We start from the raw sequence: 22,003 nt of genomic DNA, 5'->3' as shown, positions 1-22,003 counted from the left end.
AAAAGTCCTTCAATACTTAGACAAATAGCTGCATAACAAAACTGGTTTTAAATAAATGTAATTTTTTCTTATAATCCACATCAAATTCTATGCACTTATCCCTACAAGTATTCTTACTCCTCAGAAAAGTGTATTTTACTATGCCATGAAGAGTTAACATCATGCCTACTTTGTGTGAATTACAACATTTCTGGAAACTTCACTGTAATGCAAACATGCCAAAAGTCATCATCACTGGTGCTCCTTAGTCAAAAGAGTGATAGTTTCATTCATACCTCTGAGGATCTGTAGGACACTAAGTGACAGCGGCAACAAATTTACATGTGCCTGTAGAATAATGCAGCAGCTTAACACACCATAGTGTAATTAAAAACATCACTTCGCAGTGGGTATGTGCTCCTGAAATGCATTCGTGCAAGATTAATTAAAGAAAGATCATAACTGACCATAGCAAACATTCTGATGTTAAAAATGAAGCCATCAGCACATCCTATTATTTATCAAATTGTTGAGCTGTGCAGGTGAGTGTGTTTCATGCCTTTATGGTCAGCATATACACAAAAAGAACTTATTATTTAAAACAGAATCCAGACCCTGAGCAACACTAGAGTAAAGTTCAGGGGGACACTTTCAGAAAGCTTTGAGATAAAGACGGGAGTTAGATAGGGAGATGGAATTTCACCTCTCCTCTTCAACTGTGCTCTGGACAAGGTGATCAGAAAGTGGAGAAAAGAAAGTACAAAATATACCGAGTGGTATTTACCTGGGACACAAATGGAAGGGACTAGTATTAGACAGTTCAGCTTTTGCAGATGATCTGGCACTTATAGCAGGCTCAGTGGAAGCAGCAGTAAAGTAGCTCAATATGCTCAAACTCCAGGCTGCCAAGGTAAGACAAAAAGACTAGAAAAGACAAAATACCTCACCAACATCAGTGATAATACCAGTGAACTACAGCCGGAACAAGATCAAATTGAGAAAGTTGACAGATTCAAGTACCTAGGAGAGTGGTTGGAACCGAATCTTATCAGAAGGAACAGCACTAACAACTCTGATTAATAAGTTACAATTAGCATAGTGATTAACCAAGAACATCTATAATAATAAATGCCTATCTCATAATTCTAAACTAAAACACTACCAAACAGTTATCCACCCTGAAGCCCTATATGCCTCAGAATGCTTGATTCTGAACAGGAAAAGCTTGACAGATAAACTAGAGATTCAGGAGAGGAAGATCCTGAGAAATTCTGGGACCAGTCAAAACAGATGATGAACACAGAAGACAATCAAACCAGGTGATATACAATCATACTGAAAAAATCACAGATGTAGACAGGAAGAGATGTCTCGCATTCTATGGATGTATCACAAGGATGGGCCAAACAAGACTGATCAATTGATTTTTCAGCTACTGGAAGAGCAGAAAGACCATGGCTGACAGAAGTCAAGAAGGACATCCAGGAACTGGACATAACGGAAAGTGACATTAGAAACTGAGCACTTGCCAGAAGGTTAAGAGAAAAGAGGTTTAAGGACAGATCACCCGGTAAAATGACTGGCACCCTTTGGACAAAGGAGAGAAAGGAGAAACATAGCCAGAGAATGCGGCATTACTGGACAAACATCAAGTGCCTCTCCAGGCTGAAAAGTTGAATATCATGGTCCTTAGCTGATCCATAGGAAAGACAAAGAAGAAGAATCCAATGATTATTTGTGATGTCTAATACAATAATAATGTTGGACTGCCTGGCACTGCAGAGAAATATGATTTGGTGCAGTCTTTTTACATAGTGTTTTTTATATAAGAGGATTATCCAAATACTGACATTAAAGGTGGATGCATGTTAATATTTAAAACATCATACCTCATCATTCAGTGGCTTATTAGTCCTTGGAGCTGTTTTGAGGAAGATTTTTAAAGAATGGGAACATGTGTTTGGACAGAAATGTACTGCGATAGAAGACACAAATGGGACTGAAGGTTCAGAACACTGCTTGTTAGCTTATATTGGCTCAAAAAGTCATAGATATTGAAGAAGTGACCCAGCAGAATACTGGAAGAACAATATTTTTCCATTGCTGACACCAGGACACATGCCCAAAAACATTTTTGCTCTCTTTTACTGTTTATTTTCCTAACAAAAGTACTGTGTTAAAAAGGAAAAAAATAAATGAATGGGAGTGATAGAGAGAGAGACAGAGAGAGAGAGACAGAGAGAGAGAAGAAACCATGACGGCATTATTTTGTATCAAAGCTAATAGAAATGAAAGGTTGCTACTCACTACAATTTGAAACTTTCAACTACATATTTTAAGATGATGATAACACTACCCTACATTTACAACTTCATGTGTGGACAGCTGCAGAATTATTTTAAAAGGTTGTTTATATGACAAGTGTGGAACAGAGAAAGAAAGATTCATTTTTTTATGGGCAGATGCCCTCCACATAAGAAAGTAATCTCATTTCTTGTAACTGACTTTTAAAACAACACCTGATACTGTGTTTGACAACAGGACTTAAATTGGCTTGTAAAGCTAGCGACCTTATACTACATCGTCGAACCGATATCTGTCTGTGATGAATTCAGCTAATACAAAAACTTAAATATAACAAAGCTCTGAATGTTATAGCAGACAAAAGTAACACTGTTGTTGTCATCTATAGAAAAGATTATGTTGCTATGAAAATTTTTAAGAGATTGCCATCATCCACATTAATCATCCTTTAAATGCTGCAGTTCTTATTTCCGTGCTTGCTAATTCCTCCCCAGTTATCCTCGTTGTTCAATAGCCCAACTTATGCATACAGTACCAAACTTAGGATGCCTCTTCTTGAGTGTAGCAATATTATTAGTCCTGAGAATTTTTTCAGAATGAAAGTAATGAAACAAAGAGTGCCAGCACATTGTGGACAAGTTAAGATGCACAAACAGGATTTCTGATCCACCCATTTGTGAATGGAATAGGAAATCCACATGAACTGACTGAAGTTTTTGCTGCAAATAATATGCAAAGCATTTGAATACAGAACAAACTTTTCTGTTTCAAACAGGAAAGAAATAATTCAAAAACTGCATGGAAAGGTCTTTACATCAATCTGTTGCCTAGTTTCTCTCAATACAAAGAATTTGTACACTAACATTCCTATTGACAAAACAATCAGTATTATCCAAGAAAATCTGTCTTCCAGCGATCAGTTCAGTACTGATGAGATTAGAGAATTATCTTCACTTCTTAAATTGGTAACTTCCTATCATTACTTCCTTTTAAAAAAATAATTGTTGCTATGAGCAAACTGATGGACTGGCTATAGGCAACTGTCCTGCTAGCTGCCTGGCAGACACTTCTATGAACAGTTTAGAATGTAAATGCTTTCTACAAGCAAATTTTACTGCCCCATTTCAATGGCATATTCATTGTATTTATGGCCCTTTGGGTGATATATCTTTAGTGAAAGATGAATTTAACATTTTGTTTTCAAAAATGTTTTCCACTTATGAAGTAATGGGTCCAAAGGTCTGGATAATGTGGATGTAGAACTCCAGCTTGCCAAAAACAAAATTAATTTTGACATTTTTTGCATACCAGTTACTAGGGACTCAGTAATCTATATATCATATTGCCACACATACCAACATAAAACAAGTTTTTTTCAGAGATATGATAGACCATGTATGTGAAATTACTTTAACCCCAACTGCTGTTGACTTTGAACTAGCCAATTTAGAGTTTGCTGCTACTAGTAATGTAAATAACTCTAAGGTTGTCAATAAACTGTACAAACAAAAACTGGAGAAAAGTAGTAGTCTAACAGAAGCTAATTCTGTAATTCCAAAAGAGAAGTTTGTTGTCCCATTGTTCTTGGGTAGCATTTCTTACCAGCTTGCTAGGCTGTTTATGAGCTATGATGTAAAAGTAGCTTACACCACTCATGACAAGATCCAGTCTCACTTAATACATAATGAGCAGCCATTTGAAGACAAATTCTGTTATTCTGGCATTCAGAACCTAACATGTAGTCGATGTCCTATGTCTCACATTGGGCAAGCTGGCTGTATGTTCAAAACAAGATGTCACAACCTTATGCTGACTAAAGAAAATACAATTAAAAGTAATTCCTCATTTGTTAGGCATTTAATAAAAGTTGGTGGGCACATAGTGCCTTTATAAGAACCTCTCCAAATTTTGCATAGAGGATCCAAGAGAAAAAAAAAAACTAACTTTGCTTGTGGAATCAGATTGTGAAACACTCTCACATAGCTAAAGAGTTAAGACTTAATCAACCAGCTAACTGTTAAGACTCACATGTTTTATGGTTCAATGAAGACAGTTTTTCAAAGTATAGCTGAGCACTGACAGAACTCTCCATTTCAAGATGTTAATTCACATATGCATCTTACATTTTAAACTTGACTTTTTAAAAGTTTTACGTAATTTATGACTCTTTTGTATAAGAATTTTAGTGTTTACACATTTCTTGCATACATCTTGTCTTTACTCTCGATGCTGACAGATGGCACCATGTACTAGATATTTTATTCCTTTTGTAACTTTTTCATCTATTTCACTTCTATCGCCTATTTGAAATCTAGTTTTAATTTTGATTGCCTTTACTCACCGGTATATGTTTTACTTTATTATTATTTATTGTACTTCCAAACACAAACACTGAAATTCCATCTACTGTATCAGCAGCTTTCTGTCAGTCTTATGTAGCACACACATATGTTGTTATGAATTCACAACTACTGCAATTTGTGTTACCATATTTATGTTTCAACATTACAAGTGTGGCTCAATTTAGCATTGATGCCTGTCTTCACCAAAGGTAAGTATCATCATTTGTACAGTTCCACGATGACTATCTTTCCTCTGCTAGTTCTGAGCAACACTTAGTTTTTTACTTTTGCATTTCAGGTGCACGCCAAAATTTTGCCTATTTGCCTATTTAGACTACTGCTTTACCCATTGGTGGTAGGGAAGTGGTGCCAGATATAGATAATCTGCAAGAAGAAGAAGAAGAAGAAGAAGAAGAAGGAGAAGAAGAGGCATTACCCAATTTTCCAAACTTCAGTACCCCTTCTTACTGGATTTTTGTACAGTATTTTACCACTTTCTCATGCTAGATATGACCACACCTCTAATCTATTTCTATTTATTTTTCCCATGTAGAAATACTTAAGATGCCTCAAAAAGGCTAAATGCACTGGGAAGATTCATTTCTTGGCAAGAATGTTCTCCCCCCCCCCCCCCAATCACCCATTCATTAAACATGCACCATCTGCACCTCTGGAACTGCGAAAGTTCACTCTGTGAAAGCGAATGAAGAGTGCCCATTTTGCAGGAGGTCAATTACATTCCTGGAGAGAAGGGGAGTAAAGAAAATGAACATTTATTTACAGGCTAAGCAGATGTAATGAAAATGAGATACTGGAAAACCACAGGAAAAACGGCTAAACTGAGAGCTCAATGGGTGTGATGCCTATTCCTTGAAGTGGAATTGAAGAAGATGATGAAAGTATGTAGTTGCCTGGAATGATTTGGCTCAACAGAGTGCTTTGAGCTGTCTTTCAAATGCACTGTAAGACAGTTCTCATCATTGCAGAAGTTGCTTTCTCAAAGAAGACTGGAAAGTCCTGGCATCCTCACTATCACAGTGTGAATGGCTGTAAACAAGCTGTTACATGCTCTTGTGAAGGAACAAGTTAATTAAATGGTGGTGGTGGTGGCGGTGGCGGCAGTCACAGTGATGGTGAGGATAGTGAAGAGGAGTAGTCACCTTCAACAAGGTTTCCTGGAGCTGTGCAAGGACTTGGAGCTATATGTCTTCTGTTCAGTCAGTCCTTTCCAGCATCAACCTGCTGGAGAAATGGTTGTCAGTTATTTATGCTAGCAGAAAAATGTGAATTCCTTTATTTCAAAAATAATTTTATCATTCAATTCATTCATTATTTCTCTCAGCATTCACTGTTACACAAGATACTGAAAATTACTGACACTAGTTTTAGCAAATTCTTTGCAGCACCTCTGAAGTCTATACAATGCTTATTTTGGTAGATAGTATTGGAAGCTCTGTGAGGTAGTGGTCAAGGAAGTGATGTTCTATTTAGGGAATTTGAAATCCCAGAAATTGTAGTGAAATGCAGGAAGACCTGTCAAGCATTGAAACTTTGTGCACAAACTGGCAGTTGACCCACAAAATAAACAAACTTAGCATATTGTGAGCAAATAAGCAGAGGTATCTCTTACTTTACTGTTAGATAATTAGTGGTCAATATATAGAGCATTCACTTTGCTAATGCAATCACTTATTATTTAAAAGCAATTAACTTTGCTATATACAGGCTTAATTTTTTTTAATCTATTGCTTAATTTGAAGGGGGGGGGGTAATTACTTGTACCCACAGCTACTATCAATATACATTCTTTTTAGTGATTTACAACTGAATCCCTTCACTAATTTAGTGTTACATATCCTGCCAACAACTTCATCACTAAAATACACATGAACATAAATAAAACTGTACATACATGAGAAACCACAGACCAAAACAATGTTTTTTTTTTTTTTTTTTTTACATAAAATGGAAATGCATGCATGCACACACACGCACACGCCGTTTAGTCCAGTGGTCAGCAACCTATTCCCTGACTCTCACTAGTGTGCGTTCCAGCATTCATGATGGGTGGTAGGTGGTAAGGGTTCTAAAAACTTTTTCATAAGGTTTCCATAAAATTTTGACAAAGAATTCATCACCTATTATTATATGCTTTAGTTAGCTGTATAACTGCTTTGTGAATGTATTGAAGAAAAGTTACTTCTCTCCTTTGTAAAACCATTATTACTGTGGAGCCTGTGATTGGCAAGAACTTTTTTCCACTAACAGAGATACAAGAGGGGGCAGTAGGTACAGAAGGTTGACCACCCCCCGTTTAATCAAATAAATGTAAACAGTGGTGCAATATTTAGTTGTGTTTTACGTCAAAAAAGATACAGTGCTACAAACTAGGCCAGAAATAACAGCACCAAATGCAAGAATGCCTGGAAAATATGCATACTACCATACAACACAAACTGTTTTTTGCTCTAGACCCAAAAACAAAATGTAAGCATATTGTATTCAGACTGTGATGAGTTTTTAAAATGAATAAAATGATTATATATACAATCTTCATTCATCAATTTATATTTATTTATTTAATTGATTTTTGAAGTCATTAAGATGTTAAACTCCAATGAATTAAAACACTGATCCAATAGTACTCATCACAATCCCAGTGGTTGGGAGCCTGTCTTGTCCTAGAAGACACTCTAGTGAACAACAGTACAGCAATAAATGCAGACAAGTCATATTCATACCCGAGACCAAGGACAACAATATGCCTCTTTAGATGGTTAATATATTGATAAGTAGCTCAAAAATTGCTATATACACTTCAATAACTATTTCTGGCCCACTGTGTTTTCTTTCAAGTACTAGTCCTTGGGAAACTTAATTGTGAGGTAACCATACTTTTCTGTCAAACTGACTTGTAGTGGACATAAGACAATACATTTTTCTTTAACAAAATAAAATCAGTACATTATATACAAAATCACTTTACTTGCCAAGAAATAGAGGTCTGGAATCCAAACTCATGAAGTTACTACTAAAACTTTCAGAGCTGCTTACCTTTTCCAGGTTATTGTAGAAGTCTGTGTTCCCGGCACAAAGAAACCGTCCCAACAACGTAGCGTGTGTTGTGAAGACTGTGGCGACGTCCACATGACGAGTTCGCAAAGCTATCAGCCCCACCCCTGCTTGCCATTCGTGAAAGTGGGCCACAATGTGAGGCGGAGTATTCGAACACTCCTCGGCAACTTGCCTGAACTGTGGAGAGAAGACAAGTCATTAGGCATACAGTATTCAGGTTAATGTGGTGCTAGAAGATCCTTGGTGATACATGATGGACTGTGTAGAGGCAGCAACAGAGTTTAAATGCAGTGCAGTGGGCTTGCAAATAAAAGAACTGCGGCATGGAATACCAACTTATGAACACCTTCTTCACAGAGAGAGAGAGAGAGAGAGAGAGAGAGTGTGTGTGTGTGTGTGTGTGTGTGTGTGTGTGTGTGTGTGTGTGTGTGTTTTGGGGGAGGGGGGGGGGGGGGGAGAGGGAGACATACACACACCTTCATAAGCTGAGCAAAGTTCCAGGTTGATTGGCATCATAAATACATTTGTAGTTACATATGAAGTTGTTCTAAGGGCATCACAGATGAAGAAGGATATCCTCTCAATTTTCCGACTGCATGCAACCCTAAAAAATAAGAGGTCTAAATCCAGTTATGTTGCTACAAAAGACACCTAGGCATGGCTTCAACATGGTCATATAATTGACAATTATGGAGACACCAGTAATGAATAAACCCACTGATTCTGAAGGCAGTTTTTGTGTTCAAGACTGTTAGAACTGGTTTTATGAAGTGACATGAGTAATCTGCAAATCACAAAGAATCGTGTGATAAATTCGCAAGAGACAGTAAGGTACTTTTGAGCAACATTAATTTAATGATAACAAATATAGTTCATCCATGAAGACTCTACAATTATACTGTATGCATCTTGTCTATGCAGTTTCACCACTGACATTTGTATATAGTTGAAGCATTCTGGCATTCCACAAAGTTGACATATATTTAAGAAAATGCTCTCCCCAAGATGGCATCATTTAACCTATCATTATTTCAAAGACAATATACATACAATGAATTCCTAAATTATACTGTGAAAAGTGGTGCTTGTGTTGCTGTCTTTACTTACTCCGTCATAAGCATCCTACTTAAATGTTGTCATAAAATTAGCTAAAATGTTGACATAAAACAACGATGTTGACTTTAAACAACTATCAGTTTCAGGCAATCCTAGTACCTTGAAGGGTTTCCATGTTTAACGTCTATTGTAGCAATCTTAGAAACTTTTAATAAGCAGTGAGTTACTTTCTGCAGTGTTACAAAATTGTTAACATTTCTCCTCTTATCTTCAACTCTGAAATTTAATCGTCATTCATAAGAATTTCTCTAAACAGCAATTTTACGGCTGAGATGTCAACTGATGTTAAATAGTAACAAAGAGCTAAAAGGAGCACTATTATAAAAGTTAACTACTGGTCATTCTATGAACTAGTCAGATATGGGGTTAAAACACTTTATGTGAAGTAGCGTCAAACATTCTCAGTGAACTTCTCATGTTCATTTGAGAATTAATGGGGCAAGTATGACATGGAATTGTAATACAAGAAGTCACTTGCAAAAGATTGCGCTTATACCTAATGTGAAGGTTTGATGTAATTGTTTCTGTTAATGTATTTTCACAAAAATAATTCTGAGTGGACTGAACAAGATAAACTTTGAATATCTATGAAAAATTGTAGCACCATTTGCCAATTATTGTCATGCTGTCAGCCTGCCTCAGTCTCCTAACACTCCCATTCTTTTAACATGGGCATGCACCCATTCTTTTAACATGCCCACATAACCTCAATTTTGTCCTTTGTACAATCTCTTGCACAGGCTTCTCTCAGGCAAGCCTTAATCCCAAAGGGCGAGTCCCTAGTGGCAAATCAGGAAACACTCAGCAACAGCTCCTGACTGCTGAAGCATAGGAGGGAATTAATACACTTCGTGGATCAAAGGCCAGAGAGGAAACTCCAACAACAAATCCAGCTATGATAAGCCCATCAAGCCATTATGGATAAAATTACACGCTTTTAAACATGGAACAATAAACTGGTACATCTGGGAATGATTGACCTAGTAATTGCATATAGACTAACTGTGCTTAATCACCTGCTTCAAACCTCGCAGCTGATTACCCCTAAATGTTGGAGAAGCCTGGTGGTCCAGCTGCTAAATGATCACAACATATGTTTTCTGTTATCAGTGGGATGCCCTGAAATGGACAGACATCTCAGGATACAAATGGCTACATGATGGCTCCAAATTAACAACTAAGGCTAGATTAGATTAGATTAGATTTACTTTCATTCCAATTGATCCGTAGTGAGGAGGTCCTCCAGGATGTGGAACATGTCAGAAAAACAACAATACATGACAAATATTTACAACTAAAACAAATAAGCTAATGTACCATTCCACAGGTCCCAAGTGGAATGATCGTCATTTTTTAATGAACACTAAGAGTCATTTTACAAATACTAATGCACTGAATTTAAAATAAAAAAGTTTCTTATTTATTTATAAGGTAATACAACTACTGTAATACTTATTTACAATGAACACATTACTGCACTGAAATGGTGCAGAAGTTAGATTATACTTACACACACACACACACACACACACACACACACACACACACATTTTCAATGAACACATTACTGCACTGAAATTGTGCAGAAGTTGTGTTGTACTTATATACAAATCAGTTGGTTTTACTAAGAAATTCATCAATGGAGTAGAAGGAGTTGGCCACCAATAAATCCTTTAGGCTTCTCTTAAACTGAATTTCATTGGTTGTTAAGCTTTTTATGGCTGCTGGCAAATTATTGAAAATGTGTGTTCCTGAATAATGCACACCTTTTTGTACAAGACTAAGTGACTTTAAATCCTTGTGAAGATTATTCTTATTTCTAGTATTGATTCCATGAATTGAACTGTTGGTTTGAAAAAGTGATATTTTTTAATGACAAATTTCATTAAGGAATAAATATATTGGGAAGCAGTAGTTAGTATCCCTAGTCCCCTAAACAGGCTTCGGCAGGATGTTCTTGAGTTCACACCACATATAACTCTTACTGCACGTTTTTGTGCCCGGAAAACTTTAGCTTGGCTTGATGAATTACCCCAAAAAATAATCCCATATGACATTATGGAATGAAAGTAAGCATAGTATGCCAGCTTTTTCATTTTTATATCCCCTATGTCTGACAAAATTCACATTGCAAACAGAGATTTGCTAAGACGCTTCAGCAGTTCTGTGGTGTGCTCCTCCCAGTTGAATTTATTATCAAGCTGTAATCCCAAGAATTTAACACTGTCCACTTCTTATATCTTCTTGTCATCGTATGTTAGACATATACTCTTGGGACACCCCTTACAAGTTCTGAACTGCATGTAGTGTGTTTTTTCAAAGTTTAGTGACAAAGAATTGGCTAGGAACCAGTGATTAATGTCCACAAATACAGGGCGTTTCAAAAAGAAAGAGCAGATTTCAAACATTTATTTCTCAAAAACTACAAATGATAGAAACACAATTCAAACGTTTCTTGTCAGAGAAAGGTTCAAAGTTTTTCAATGGTCCGCGCAGAAGTTCCATGCAAATCCGCAGTGGCGCTGGCGTTTGTTTGTAGGAAAATGGCGACGACACCACAGGAACGATCATTTTGTGTGCTGCAATTTGCAAAGTTAGAGTCCATTGTTGGTGTGCAACGTGCATTCCGCCGTCAATTCAACAAACAGCCGCCTCGTCATAAGCAAATTTATGAGTGGCATCACAGATTCGTAGAAGATGGTTGCATCTGCAAGCGAAAAAGCACGGGTCGTCCACGCACATCGGATGAAAATGTCGAGCGTGTCCGTGCAGCTTACGAAAGGAGCCCTAGAAAATCCACGACACGGGCAAGTCACGAACTAAGCATGTCTAAAACAACGGTATGGCGCGTTCTGAGTAACCGTCTGCACATGAAGCCGTACAAACTGCAGTTATTGCAAGCATTGCGTCCTGACGACCACAACAAAAGGTTCGAATTTTCAACTGCAATTCTACAGGACATGGAAGAGGACAATTTTGCCGAACGATTAATTTTTTCAGATGAATCAACGTTTCACATTTCTGGTAAAGTTAATCGGCATAACGTACGAATTTGGGCGAGTGAAACTCCGAGGGACGTTATTCAACATGAAAGAGACTCACCAAAGGTTAACGTCTTTTGTGCAATTTCGGTAAACAAAGTTTATGGACCTTTCTTTTTCATGGAGAAAACTATCACAGGAACCATTTACCTGGACATGTTAGAAAACTGGCTATTTCCTCAACTTCAGGAAGATTCAAATCACTTCATCTTCATGCAAGATGGCGCCCCACCACACTTCTCTGAACCTGTACGACGGTACCTAAATAACACCATTCCAGGACGGTGGATTGGAAGAGCAGGAGCACAAGATCAATGTCATCGTCTGTGGCCTCCCAGGTCACCAGACCTTACTCCCTGCGATTTTTATTTGTGGGGGTACATAAAGGACTGTGTTTATGTCCCACCTATGCCCGCTACTCTTCAAGAGGTACGACATCGAATTGTTGCGGCCGTGAATTCGGTAACTAAAGACCAGTTGCGTCGTGTGTGGCAAGAAATGAGATACCGGTTTGATATTTGTCGTGTAACAAATGGTGCTCATATTGAGGTACAGTTTTGATATTTGTTGTGTAACATTTGGTACTCATATTGAGTGAAGGACCGTTGGAATTGTGTTTCTATCATTTGTAGTTTTTGAGAAATAAATGTTTGAAATCTGCTCTTTCTTTTTGAAACGCCCTGTATTTTATTGGCTGATCTTTCTAAGACTACACTTGATTTGCTATTTATTGCAATGTTTGTGTCATTGGCAAACAAAACAAACTTGGCATCTGGTAATGTTACTGATGAAAGGTCATTGATATACATAAGAAAAAGTAAGGGCCCCAAAATGGAACCTTGTGGCACCCCACATGTAATTAGTTCCCAGTTGGATGATGCCTGATAGCTTGATACATGTCTCTTTCCTAATAACACCCTTTGTTTCCTGCCAGAGATATGAGATTTGAAGCATTTTGCAGCATTTCCTGTTACACTATAATATTCTAATTTATTTGAAAGGATATTGTGATTTACACAGTCAAATGCCTTTGACAGATCACAAAATATACCAGTTGCCTGCAATTTTTTGTCTAATGAATTAAGCACATTTTCACTGTAAGTATAGATAGCCTTCTCGATATCAGAACCTTTTAGAAATCCAAACTGTGACTTTGACAGTATGTTATTTGAGATAAGATGGTTATAAAAACGACTGTACATTACTTTTTCGAAAATTTTTGAGAATGCTGGCAACAGTGAAATTGGACGGAAATTTGATGCTATTTCTTTATCTCCCTTCTTAAACAGTGGCTTAACTTCAGCATATTTCAGCCATTCAGGAAATATTCCACTAATAAACGACTGGTTACACAGATAGCTTAATATGTTACTTAGCTCAGAATCACATTATTTAATTAACTTTGTTGATATTTCATCATATCCACTAGATGTTTGATTTTAAAGATTTTATGATGGACATTATTTCTGTTGGGGTAATGAGGGTCAAATTCATATTACGGAAGTTACTTGAAATGTGTGGTGTAAGGTAATCCATAGCAGCATCTACTGAACCTGACAACCCCATCTTTTCAGTAACAGTTATATAATGTTTGTTAAAAAGTTCTGCAACACTATACACATCTGTCACCAATGTATCATTTACTCTTAATGCTATTTGTTTCTTTTCATGTCTGGTTCTACCGGTCTCCTCCTTCACTATATCACATATTGTCTTTATTTTGTTATTTGATATGACTATCTTTTCCTTGTAATATATTTGCTTTGACATCCGTATTACAGTCTTTAATATTTTGCAGTATTTCTTATAATGTGCTATAGCATCAACATTGGAAATGTATGGCAGACTGTTGTCTTTTCTTTGTTGGTCCTTAGGCTCCAGCCTGCAGTCTTATCCGTATTGTTACAGCAGTGTCCCCTATGTAGCTACACTAAGGGTGAATAGAGTTGGTCCCCAACATTACATTTCACGTTCAACCTGCATGATGCAGAACCATAGCAGTCTATTGTATGACTGTCAAGGACTTTGATTGTACTAACTATAAAAATCTACATATATTCCTCTTACTTTTCTCAGTTTAAAGATCTGAAATCCCCCTCTGGTATTCCTGAGACTAAGTTTTACTGAAATTTTCTTGACAAACTCCTCTTTTGATTCTACAATTCATCTCAAACTTGATGGAAGCTGTATCACTGACACATCCTGCTACAGTGCCCAGGGAGCACCGTCTGAAACACGCACGACAACTATGCCACACGAGTGAGGAACAGCGCTGCCCGTAAACATGGCTGCAACATTGGCAGATGCCTGAGTTGCTGGCAAGTCACTGGGAGAGAGGAGCCTCACCAGCTGTAGCCAGAGGCCACTGCAGTACCAACTACTCACACCCCTGCCAGGTCACGTGTGCGGAGAGGGCAGCACATCTCTTCCGGAAGAACGAATATTTAAGAAGATGCAGTGATCACAGCGGGCAGTTCCCATTGGTCAGAGCTGGCACCTCATGTGCCACCTGCACTGTAGACCCTCAATAGCTCTCATCGGTGTGCTAACAAAGTAGATGACAACCTGTAGTGAAGCTCTGTTTATAGTGCTATCTGTGTAGATTGTTTATTTTCTGTCTGGCTCTTGGGCATTAGCCAGAGTCCAGGTTGTTAATGTACTTGTCATCCTGCAGGAGGAGAGGAATATAGTTTCTGTGTAGTTTTTTCTTGGTGTATCCTCCTGAAGGAATAAAAAAACCATTGTAAACTGCCACCAAGGCTAGTCATTAAAACCCAATCTAGGGACATGTACACACATTCTGCAGTATACTAACAAAGACCGAAACCAGTGCCTTATTTCTGAACAGCTGTTAGCACAGATTTTGTCAAAGTTATTTCAAAAGCTTCTGAAAATCTATGAATTCCAAGTACACCAGAAACTGCCACTCTTCACACTGTTCTAAAATTCTGCTGAAGACTTGCCAGTGATTTACTGTTCTATATCTACCATCACAGCAGCTCACTCCATTGCCCGATTCAAAACCAATTACAGTTCATCCTCCCTTATATCATCGACAATTTTAGTTGCACAATTATTTCTTGTCTGTCCCCTTCCTTGTGCAGCAGAATAATTACAGCAGTGTTTTAGTTTTGGGGAACAACCTCCTACCAAATACTTTGAGTAAATAATTTTGCAAGTTACTTTTGCATTACTTTGCCTTCAACTTTACCCGTTTCTACTGAAAGACCATAATCATCTCCATGGCCTTTTCATTTTTTCATATGCCAAACTGATTTAAGCATCTCATCTGGCAGGTCTTTCAGAATGCCACTATTCTCATGATTACCTGTGTTTCTGATTTATTTCATTGAGAAGAAAGAGGTAACCAAAATACAAGATAGAAATTAATTTTCTAGTGGACTTTTCTCTTTGTCTAGGGTTCAGAACAGAAAGACAAAGCAAAAAACTGAGTATCCAAGCAACTGAAAGGAATATTAAACATGTATTACCTGCTTATATAAATTCAAGGAAGGGAGGAAGCAAGAAGCAATGTTCATTGTAAATAGAAGTTCATTGCAAATGTTGATAACCACATAATAAATAGCTGTCTGTTGATCTTCATGAAGACATAAATATTGAGCTAGCAACAGGAGACAAATTCTAGCTATTAAATGTTACTGAGGAAGCAGAAGAATTATTAGCTTTTGTAGTGATTTAGTAATTTTACTACATCAAGTTTAGCTTGAATAATAGTTTATAGTCTTAACACTTACATATGACAGATGTAATACTATGCCAATTACAGAAAATCAAAAACTGTGGCAAACGTAATACTACACTGTGCCACTTATGTTGTTTCTCTGTGATAGCAAAGTTATATTTATGATTTTTGCAAATATCTGTCATGTCTCAGACTACATACCTTCTACTGTGACTGCCAGCTGTCAGAAGCAGCCAGCATAGATGTAAGAATTTGTTATTACTGAAAAATTTGTTACTTTTGCTTCATAGACGATAGCTGGTGTACACCTTCTCTCAGACCCTGACATTTTATATGCTTTTGTGTCTCCTTTGTCAGGCCACCCCCTTGCTGAAGTACACTCTGTGAAGGCAGAAAGGACCGCATGTTCACATGAAGCTGCAGGCTACGCTGGCTGTAGCGCAGCTACTGGCAGGGTCTCCCATTCCAGACAAGACTGAGAATGAACTAGATGAAGATTGTCCCCATAATACCACATCTCTCCCATATCTACTCTCATACTCCTTCCCCAATTCCCCAACTCAAGGTGTGATGCAATCCATGCCAAGGGGTGCATGGCACTTGGGAAGATGTGTCACTAACAAAGCTTCTGGGATACTGGGCAACCTTCACAAATAATTAGCTTCAAGGTGTGTGAGGTTCCAGCATGTCAAGCAAATAGATTAAAATTCTTGTAGGGCATAACTCGAGAAAAATGAAAACAAAATAAAAACCCAGGAACTTGATGAGACCTCAAACCAACCAACCACTGGGACTTGGACTGATGGAAGCTGTTTCTATAATTGAATCTGGCTATAGACCAGTCCAAGAAGTGGGAACTGTTACTGAGAAGTTGGGCCAGATCAAGATAAAATCCTAATCTGGGGCTCAGAGGAGGAAACTTCTCAATTAACAAAAAGAAAAAGAAGGTAAAGAATGGCTTCCTTAATATAAATGGAGTGAAATAAAAGGTCTCAAACCTAACAACTTCAAAAAAATAATGTCAGAGTGAATGGGCTGCCTCTAATACAAAGAACAAGATAACAAGGGAAGAGTATTAATATTCCCACTTATCAGAAAAAGCCAAGGCTGTTAATAGGGAAAGAGACCTATAGTACTGCAGTCTGTTTTCAGGAGGGTGGTTACCCAACAGGGACACCCACAAGTCAACATCACTTCACAGCAGATGGATCCTCTCCAGATAGCTCTCTGAGAACATTGGAGGGGGGGACAAATGCAGGACCCAAATTCAGGAGGGTCTATCTGGCAAAAATGCTCTTTGTCTTCCAGGGGATGCGAAAAGTGAAGTGGTTTGAAGAGATGGTGCCCAAGATATCTCTGTGGGAGGAGGTGAAGCTGCTGGTCAAGACAGTGACTGAGCTCTTCAAAGACACTGTTCAAGAAATAATGATGCAGAACCAGAAGATCTCAACAGAGGATTGGATGGTCATCAATTACAAGATTGTACCAGATGGCCAAACCTTTGCAGTGGAAGTCGGTAATGTGAGAACAGGACATGAAACTGTACTTAGGGTTATTGCAGGTTGCACTCTACAGAACTTCCTTTGTTTCATTTAAAAGAATAATGAAATTATTTCAGTGACTAACACACCAAATTCAAGGATACACACATCTCTCAGCATACTACTTAATTCTCAAGCTGGGGCACTTAGGTATACAGAGCATTAATCGCAAATAACATTGTCTTGTACCGTTACATAATTTTTTTCCAATTTTGAACCCATGCTTATTCATTCTCCACTGCTTTAGCTAACACAGTGATAAGTTTTACTGTTACACATCCATGTGAGAAGCAGTAATATTAAATAAACAGCAAGTTAAAGGGAAAAAAATTATGACCTGGGCAAGAAAAGACCCAGATTTTGAGCTAGCAACACAATCCCACAATGAGACAGTTGTCTACGAGACAATCAGTTTACTGGTATCTGATGCTGCTGCACTGTTTTATGCTCTGAGGGTTTCATTACTCTGGGGTAACACTTGTGGCAATAATGTGATACAATGAAAATTTTATTATTGTTTAAACAGTGATTTACTTCAGATAATTTAAGTTTATTGTTGTTTAAATAACAGACTACACTATGATTGTGCTCATATTTGAGTACTTGGTAACAAAGACTGCTGTTCTTTACATGTGTACAAAGTTAACCACGTACCTGCTCGAGCTACAAAAATCAATGTGCCACTCTAGGACTAATGACAAAATTTAATTTGTTATAGAAGACATGGCCTTGATCCAGGAATCCTCTCTATACAAAAGGCAATGTTTCAGGGCTCTGAGAAACTGGAGGAAAGTTTATTTATGCCAGAAATCTAAAAAACTCCAGAACATGTATTTTTGTTGAGAATGGAATTTCATTTAAGCCAATGGCAGACTTCTGTTCCAGGGACTTGGTGACAATCAGGATGAAACAATGTGAAGAAGGAAGCACAATGGAAATTGTTTTGGCCTCAGCATACCTTCCTTATGAGGACAGCACACCTTTACAAGAAGCGAGGAGATTAGTACACAGCTCATGATAGCAGAATGATTAGTGACACCAGCAACAGAGGTGAGTGCCTTTTTGAATTTTTACTAGAACATAATCTGGAAATCTTTAATAGAGGTAGGGAACCTACCTACAGGAATAGAAGAAGGGAAGAAGCAATTGACAAGTTTTGGATCCACTCTAATGGGTAGTTATATTAGTGGCATGTGGTGAAGGAACCATCCTTATCTGACAGATGTATATTAAGTTTGAGGTTAAAATGAGTGTTAAACATGCCATGACCTATAGGAATCCCTGGGAAACAGACTGGGGGTCACATAGGAAAGACAATCTCACACTTATCTGAAGACAAAACTTTGATACAGAACCTAGTAGTTTTTGAGGATGACCTCATATTCAAAAAACTGTCAAGTCCCCAAGAGGTGCACAAAAAGAAATGTATACCTTGGTGGAACAACAATCTGGAAGAGCAAAGGAAGCAAAATGAAGACTGTCCTACCTTGCATGAAAGAAAGGACAATGGGCAAAATATCAGGAGGCCCTTGTCAAATACAACCTCAAGACTAAGCATGTGAAACTATCTTCCTGGTAGGTATTCTGTGAGGAACTGGCACGTACAGCAACTTGTACTGAAATTCATAAAATCTGACTAGAATACCAACTAATCCAGGAAGTACTACAAGGAAGGTGGGTGGTGAATACATAAGAACAGGTAGTGAGACACTGGATGTGCTGCTGAGACTCACTTCCCTCAATGCACTGTGGCAGATAACACAGACCAGGAGTCAGTCCCTGAAAAACACTGGTTTGCAGGTAATCAAGTGAAAACTGGTAACATGCCCGAGAATGTGTCAATTTCAAAAAATCCAGTGGGTGGTGGTAGCATTTCAACCAGTCAAGTCACCAGGCCCAGGTGGTATCTTTCCAGTTCTACTTTAACAAGTAGGAGAGGATTTAATTAAGCTCCTGTGTGGACTGCTTATGGTCAGTCTCACAGTAAGAATCATTCCTTATACTTGGAGGACAGTGAGGGCTGTTTTCATTCTGAAGCCAGGAGGAGAGGTGCCCATGTGGGATGTATTGAATGACAACTGGCTGCAAGTCTGAAATTTATTTGAACCCATCTGTGTGTCCTTTTTTCTAAAGACTTTATAAAACTCGTTAATGTATACATTAGGTAGAAGAAGCTAAATGAGGCTCCTCTACATACAATGAACACACATATCGACAAGGTGTAAAATCATTTAGTCAAATTGCTGGGAAGATGGAAGCAGCTCTCTGCAGCTTCCTGGATGTCATGGGGACTAGCAATACAACCTCCTAATCCACAGTTACAACTAAAAAAGAGCACAGAACTGAGACCACCATATGCTGGGGGAATAAGACCACACTAAATAGAAGAAAGGAAGGAGTCACCACAATGAAAGCAAAAATGGCGATCAACACCACCAGAGGGGGATCATGAGGAGGGGTTTTGTCCCCACTACAGTGAAACCTTGTGGCCAATGAACTCATTTAAAAGTTAAGTACTAGAGGCTGTTTTTCCCAAGGATAGGCACGTTGTGACTTGGCAAGACAGCCAAGCCACTAGGAGGAAGCCGAAAGGCAGGCGTTTAAGCTCACGCAGGCTGGCGTGAGGTCTGGAACAGTTAAGGGAATTTATAGTAGCAAAGAACGTAAGTAACTACTGGAATACTTAATTTTAATTCATAATTGGTGAACATCGGTCTGATGGTACATGCATCACAAGATAAATAGCAAATGATAATGGCGCCTTGCTAGGTCGTAGCAAATGACGTAGCTGAAGGCTATGCTAACTATCGTCCCGGCAAATGAGAGCGTAATTTGTCAGTGAACCATCGCTAGCAAAGTCAGCTGTACAACTGGGGCGAGTTCTAGGAAGTCTCTCTAGACCTGCCGTGTGGCGGCGCTCGGTCTGCAATCACTGACAGTGGTGACACGCGGGTCTGACGTATATTAACGGACCGCGGCCGATTTAAAGGCTACCACTTAGCAAGTGTGGTGTCTGGCGGTGACACCACAAGGCAGATGATGTAGTGATAGTAATACTTGGCAAATTTGCTAGTACTGTTGGAACAATGACACAATGTGCACAAATGGTGCACAAGTCAGGAACTAAGGGTCAGTCCCAGCAAAACTGTTGTTGTACCATTTAGAAGGAAGCAAATCCAGCCAACATACTGGAATTTCAAGCTCCTCAGTGAAACTCTGCCAATAGAAGGGGTAGTGAAGTATCTAGGGGTAACCATAGATGCAAGACTACTGTGAGCCCCTCATAAAAAATACATGTTCCAAGGCAAAAAGTCCTCTCATTAGCACTAGAATGACATATAGTAAACACTGGGGTCTAAAACCCAAGAGTATGTACTGAATATATGCCACTGCAATAAGACCTATGATAATTTATGGGATGACAGTACAGTGGAATAAAGTAGAACAGAAGGTGACTGCTAAGGAACTTGGCAAGATACAGAGACTGGCCTGCTTAGCCATAACAGGCGCAATTAGCAGCAGACCCACTGTTGGGACAGAGACCGGGATGAACATGCCCCTAATACATCTATGTATTACAATCTCACACAGTATAGTGTGGTAAACATAGGAATGGTCAGGGAAATGCTGGCTTACTATACAGTAACTTCCAGCTGCATCAAACCTTCCATTGTAACAACTGGAAGAAGGGAGCAGTGGAAGAATGGATCATGACACCATCCAGGGACAGTCTGATTTACTGACAGATAGAAAACAGATTAAGGCACTAGGGCCAAGAAATACAAGATACAACCTAGACAAGTGAGTGCAGTCTCTGTAGGAAAACAGCTCACAATGTTCAAGGCAGAAATATACACTATCAGAGTTGTGTGTGGAGGAGAACTTGTATACTTGCTACAAGGATCATAGCACCAACATTTATTGAGACAGCCAAGCAGCTCCTAAATATCTAACAGCTGATGTATTAGATTAAAGATCATTGCAGAATGCCATGAATCCTTTGGGAAATGAGAGGGAGGGGGGCACAGGATAAACCTGCTGTGGATCCCTGATTACTCAGGACTTAGTACAAGTGAACAAGCTGATAGTCTGGCAATGGCAAGCACAATGATTCCATTTATTGGACTGGAACCTGTCCTAACTATCACTAAGGCAATGGTTAAATCAAAACTGCATAGCTGGATCAGCAGGCAGAATGTAGAATATTAGACTACAATCCAAAAACAAAAATGTAGCAAGCAAATGATGTCAAAGCCATGTTTCAAGAGAGAACTTTAACAGGAAACAGATTAAACTCATGGTACGACTCTTAGCTGGCCATGGGAACTGTAAGAAACACCGACATGCGATGGCTGTAATGGAAGAATCCCCCGAGTGTAGCCGCTGTGGTGAGAAGGTTGAAACTGCACCACATCTGATTTTCTTATGTGCAGCTTTGGAGGGCAAAAGACATTGAATATTCTGCTTGGTAGAGCCTGAACAATAACAAACTCATAAAGGGACTCCTACTCCTCCTTACAGGTACAGATTGGCTTTACTACAATGACAGGGAGTGAAACCACACAATACACTCACAGTGTAGACAACAGTGGGCTAAAACCACTGTTTCTGTCTCCCTGCATTAATCAAATCAGTGTGCTTTCATGTAGATTTTGAGCTCAAAATGTTCAGTTAAGAGAAGAAACATTTAGAGAAAATGATTTAGTAAGTCCCTTCAAATGTTCATATAATAACAATATACTTTATGACCATCCAGATTACACAGTCTGGAAATGGTGGCAAGTCTAGATTTGTTTGAAGTGTAATTGCTGCATATGTTTCTAGTATTTTCATGATTTGCACTTTTATGAATTTTTGTTCTGCAGATATATCAGAAAACGAATCAGAGCACACTTTGTGACC

At 38.5% G+C, this 22,003-nt stretch overlaps 1 protein-coding gene across 2 annotated transcripts in view; it reads right to left on the bottom strand.

The window, feature by feature from the left end:
- The window catches only part of LOC126100109 (glycogen [starch] synthase), a 123,493-nt gene that overhangs the window by 78,194 nt on the left and 23,296 nt on the right, over positions 1-22,003 (bottom strand). For both annotated transcript variants that reach the window (XM_049910629.1, XM_049910630.1), the window contains exon 5: positions 7,680-7,877. In XM_049910629.1, coding sequence (XP_049766586.1) covers positions 7,680-7,877 — 198 coding nt within the window. The remainder of the gene's footprint in view (positions 1-7,679; positions 7,878-22,003) is intronic.

This window comes from Schistocerca cancellata, chromosome 9, assembly GCF_023864275.1.
Source record: "Schistocerca cancellata isolate TAMUIC-IGC-003103 chromosome 9, iqSchCanc2.1, whole genome shotgun sequence".
Classification (NCBI taxonomy): Eukaryota; Metazoa; Arthropoda; class Insecta; order Orthoptera; family Acrididae; genus Schistocerca; species Schistocerca cancellata.
Note: the sequence above shows the minus strand (reverse complement) of the source record. Positions and strands in the feature narration are given on the sequence as shown.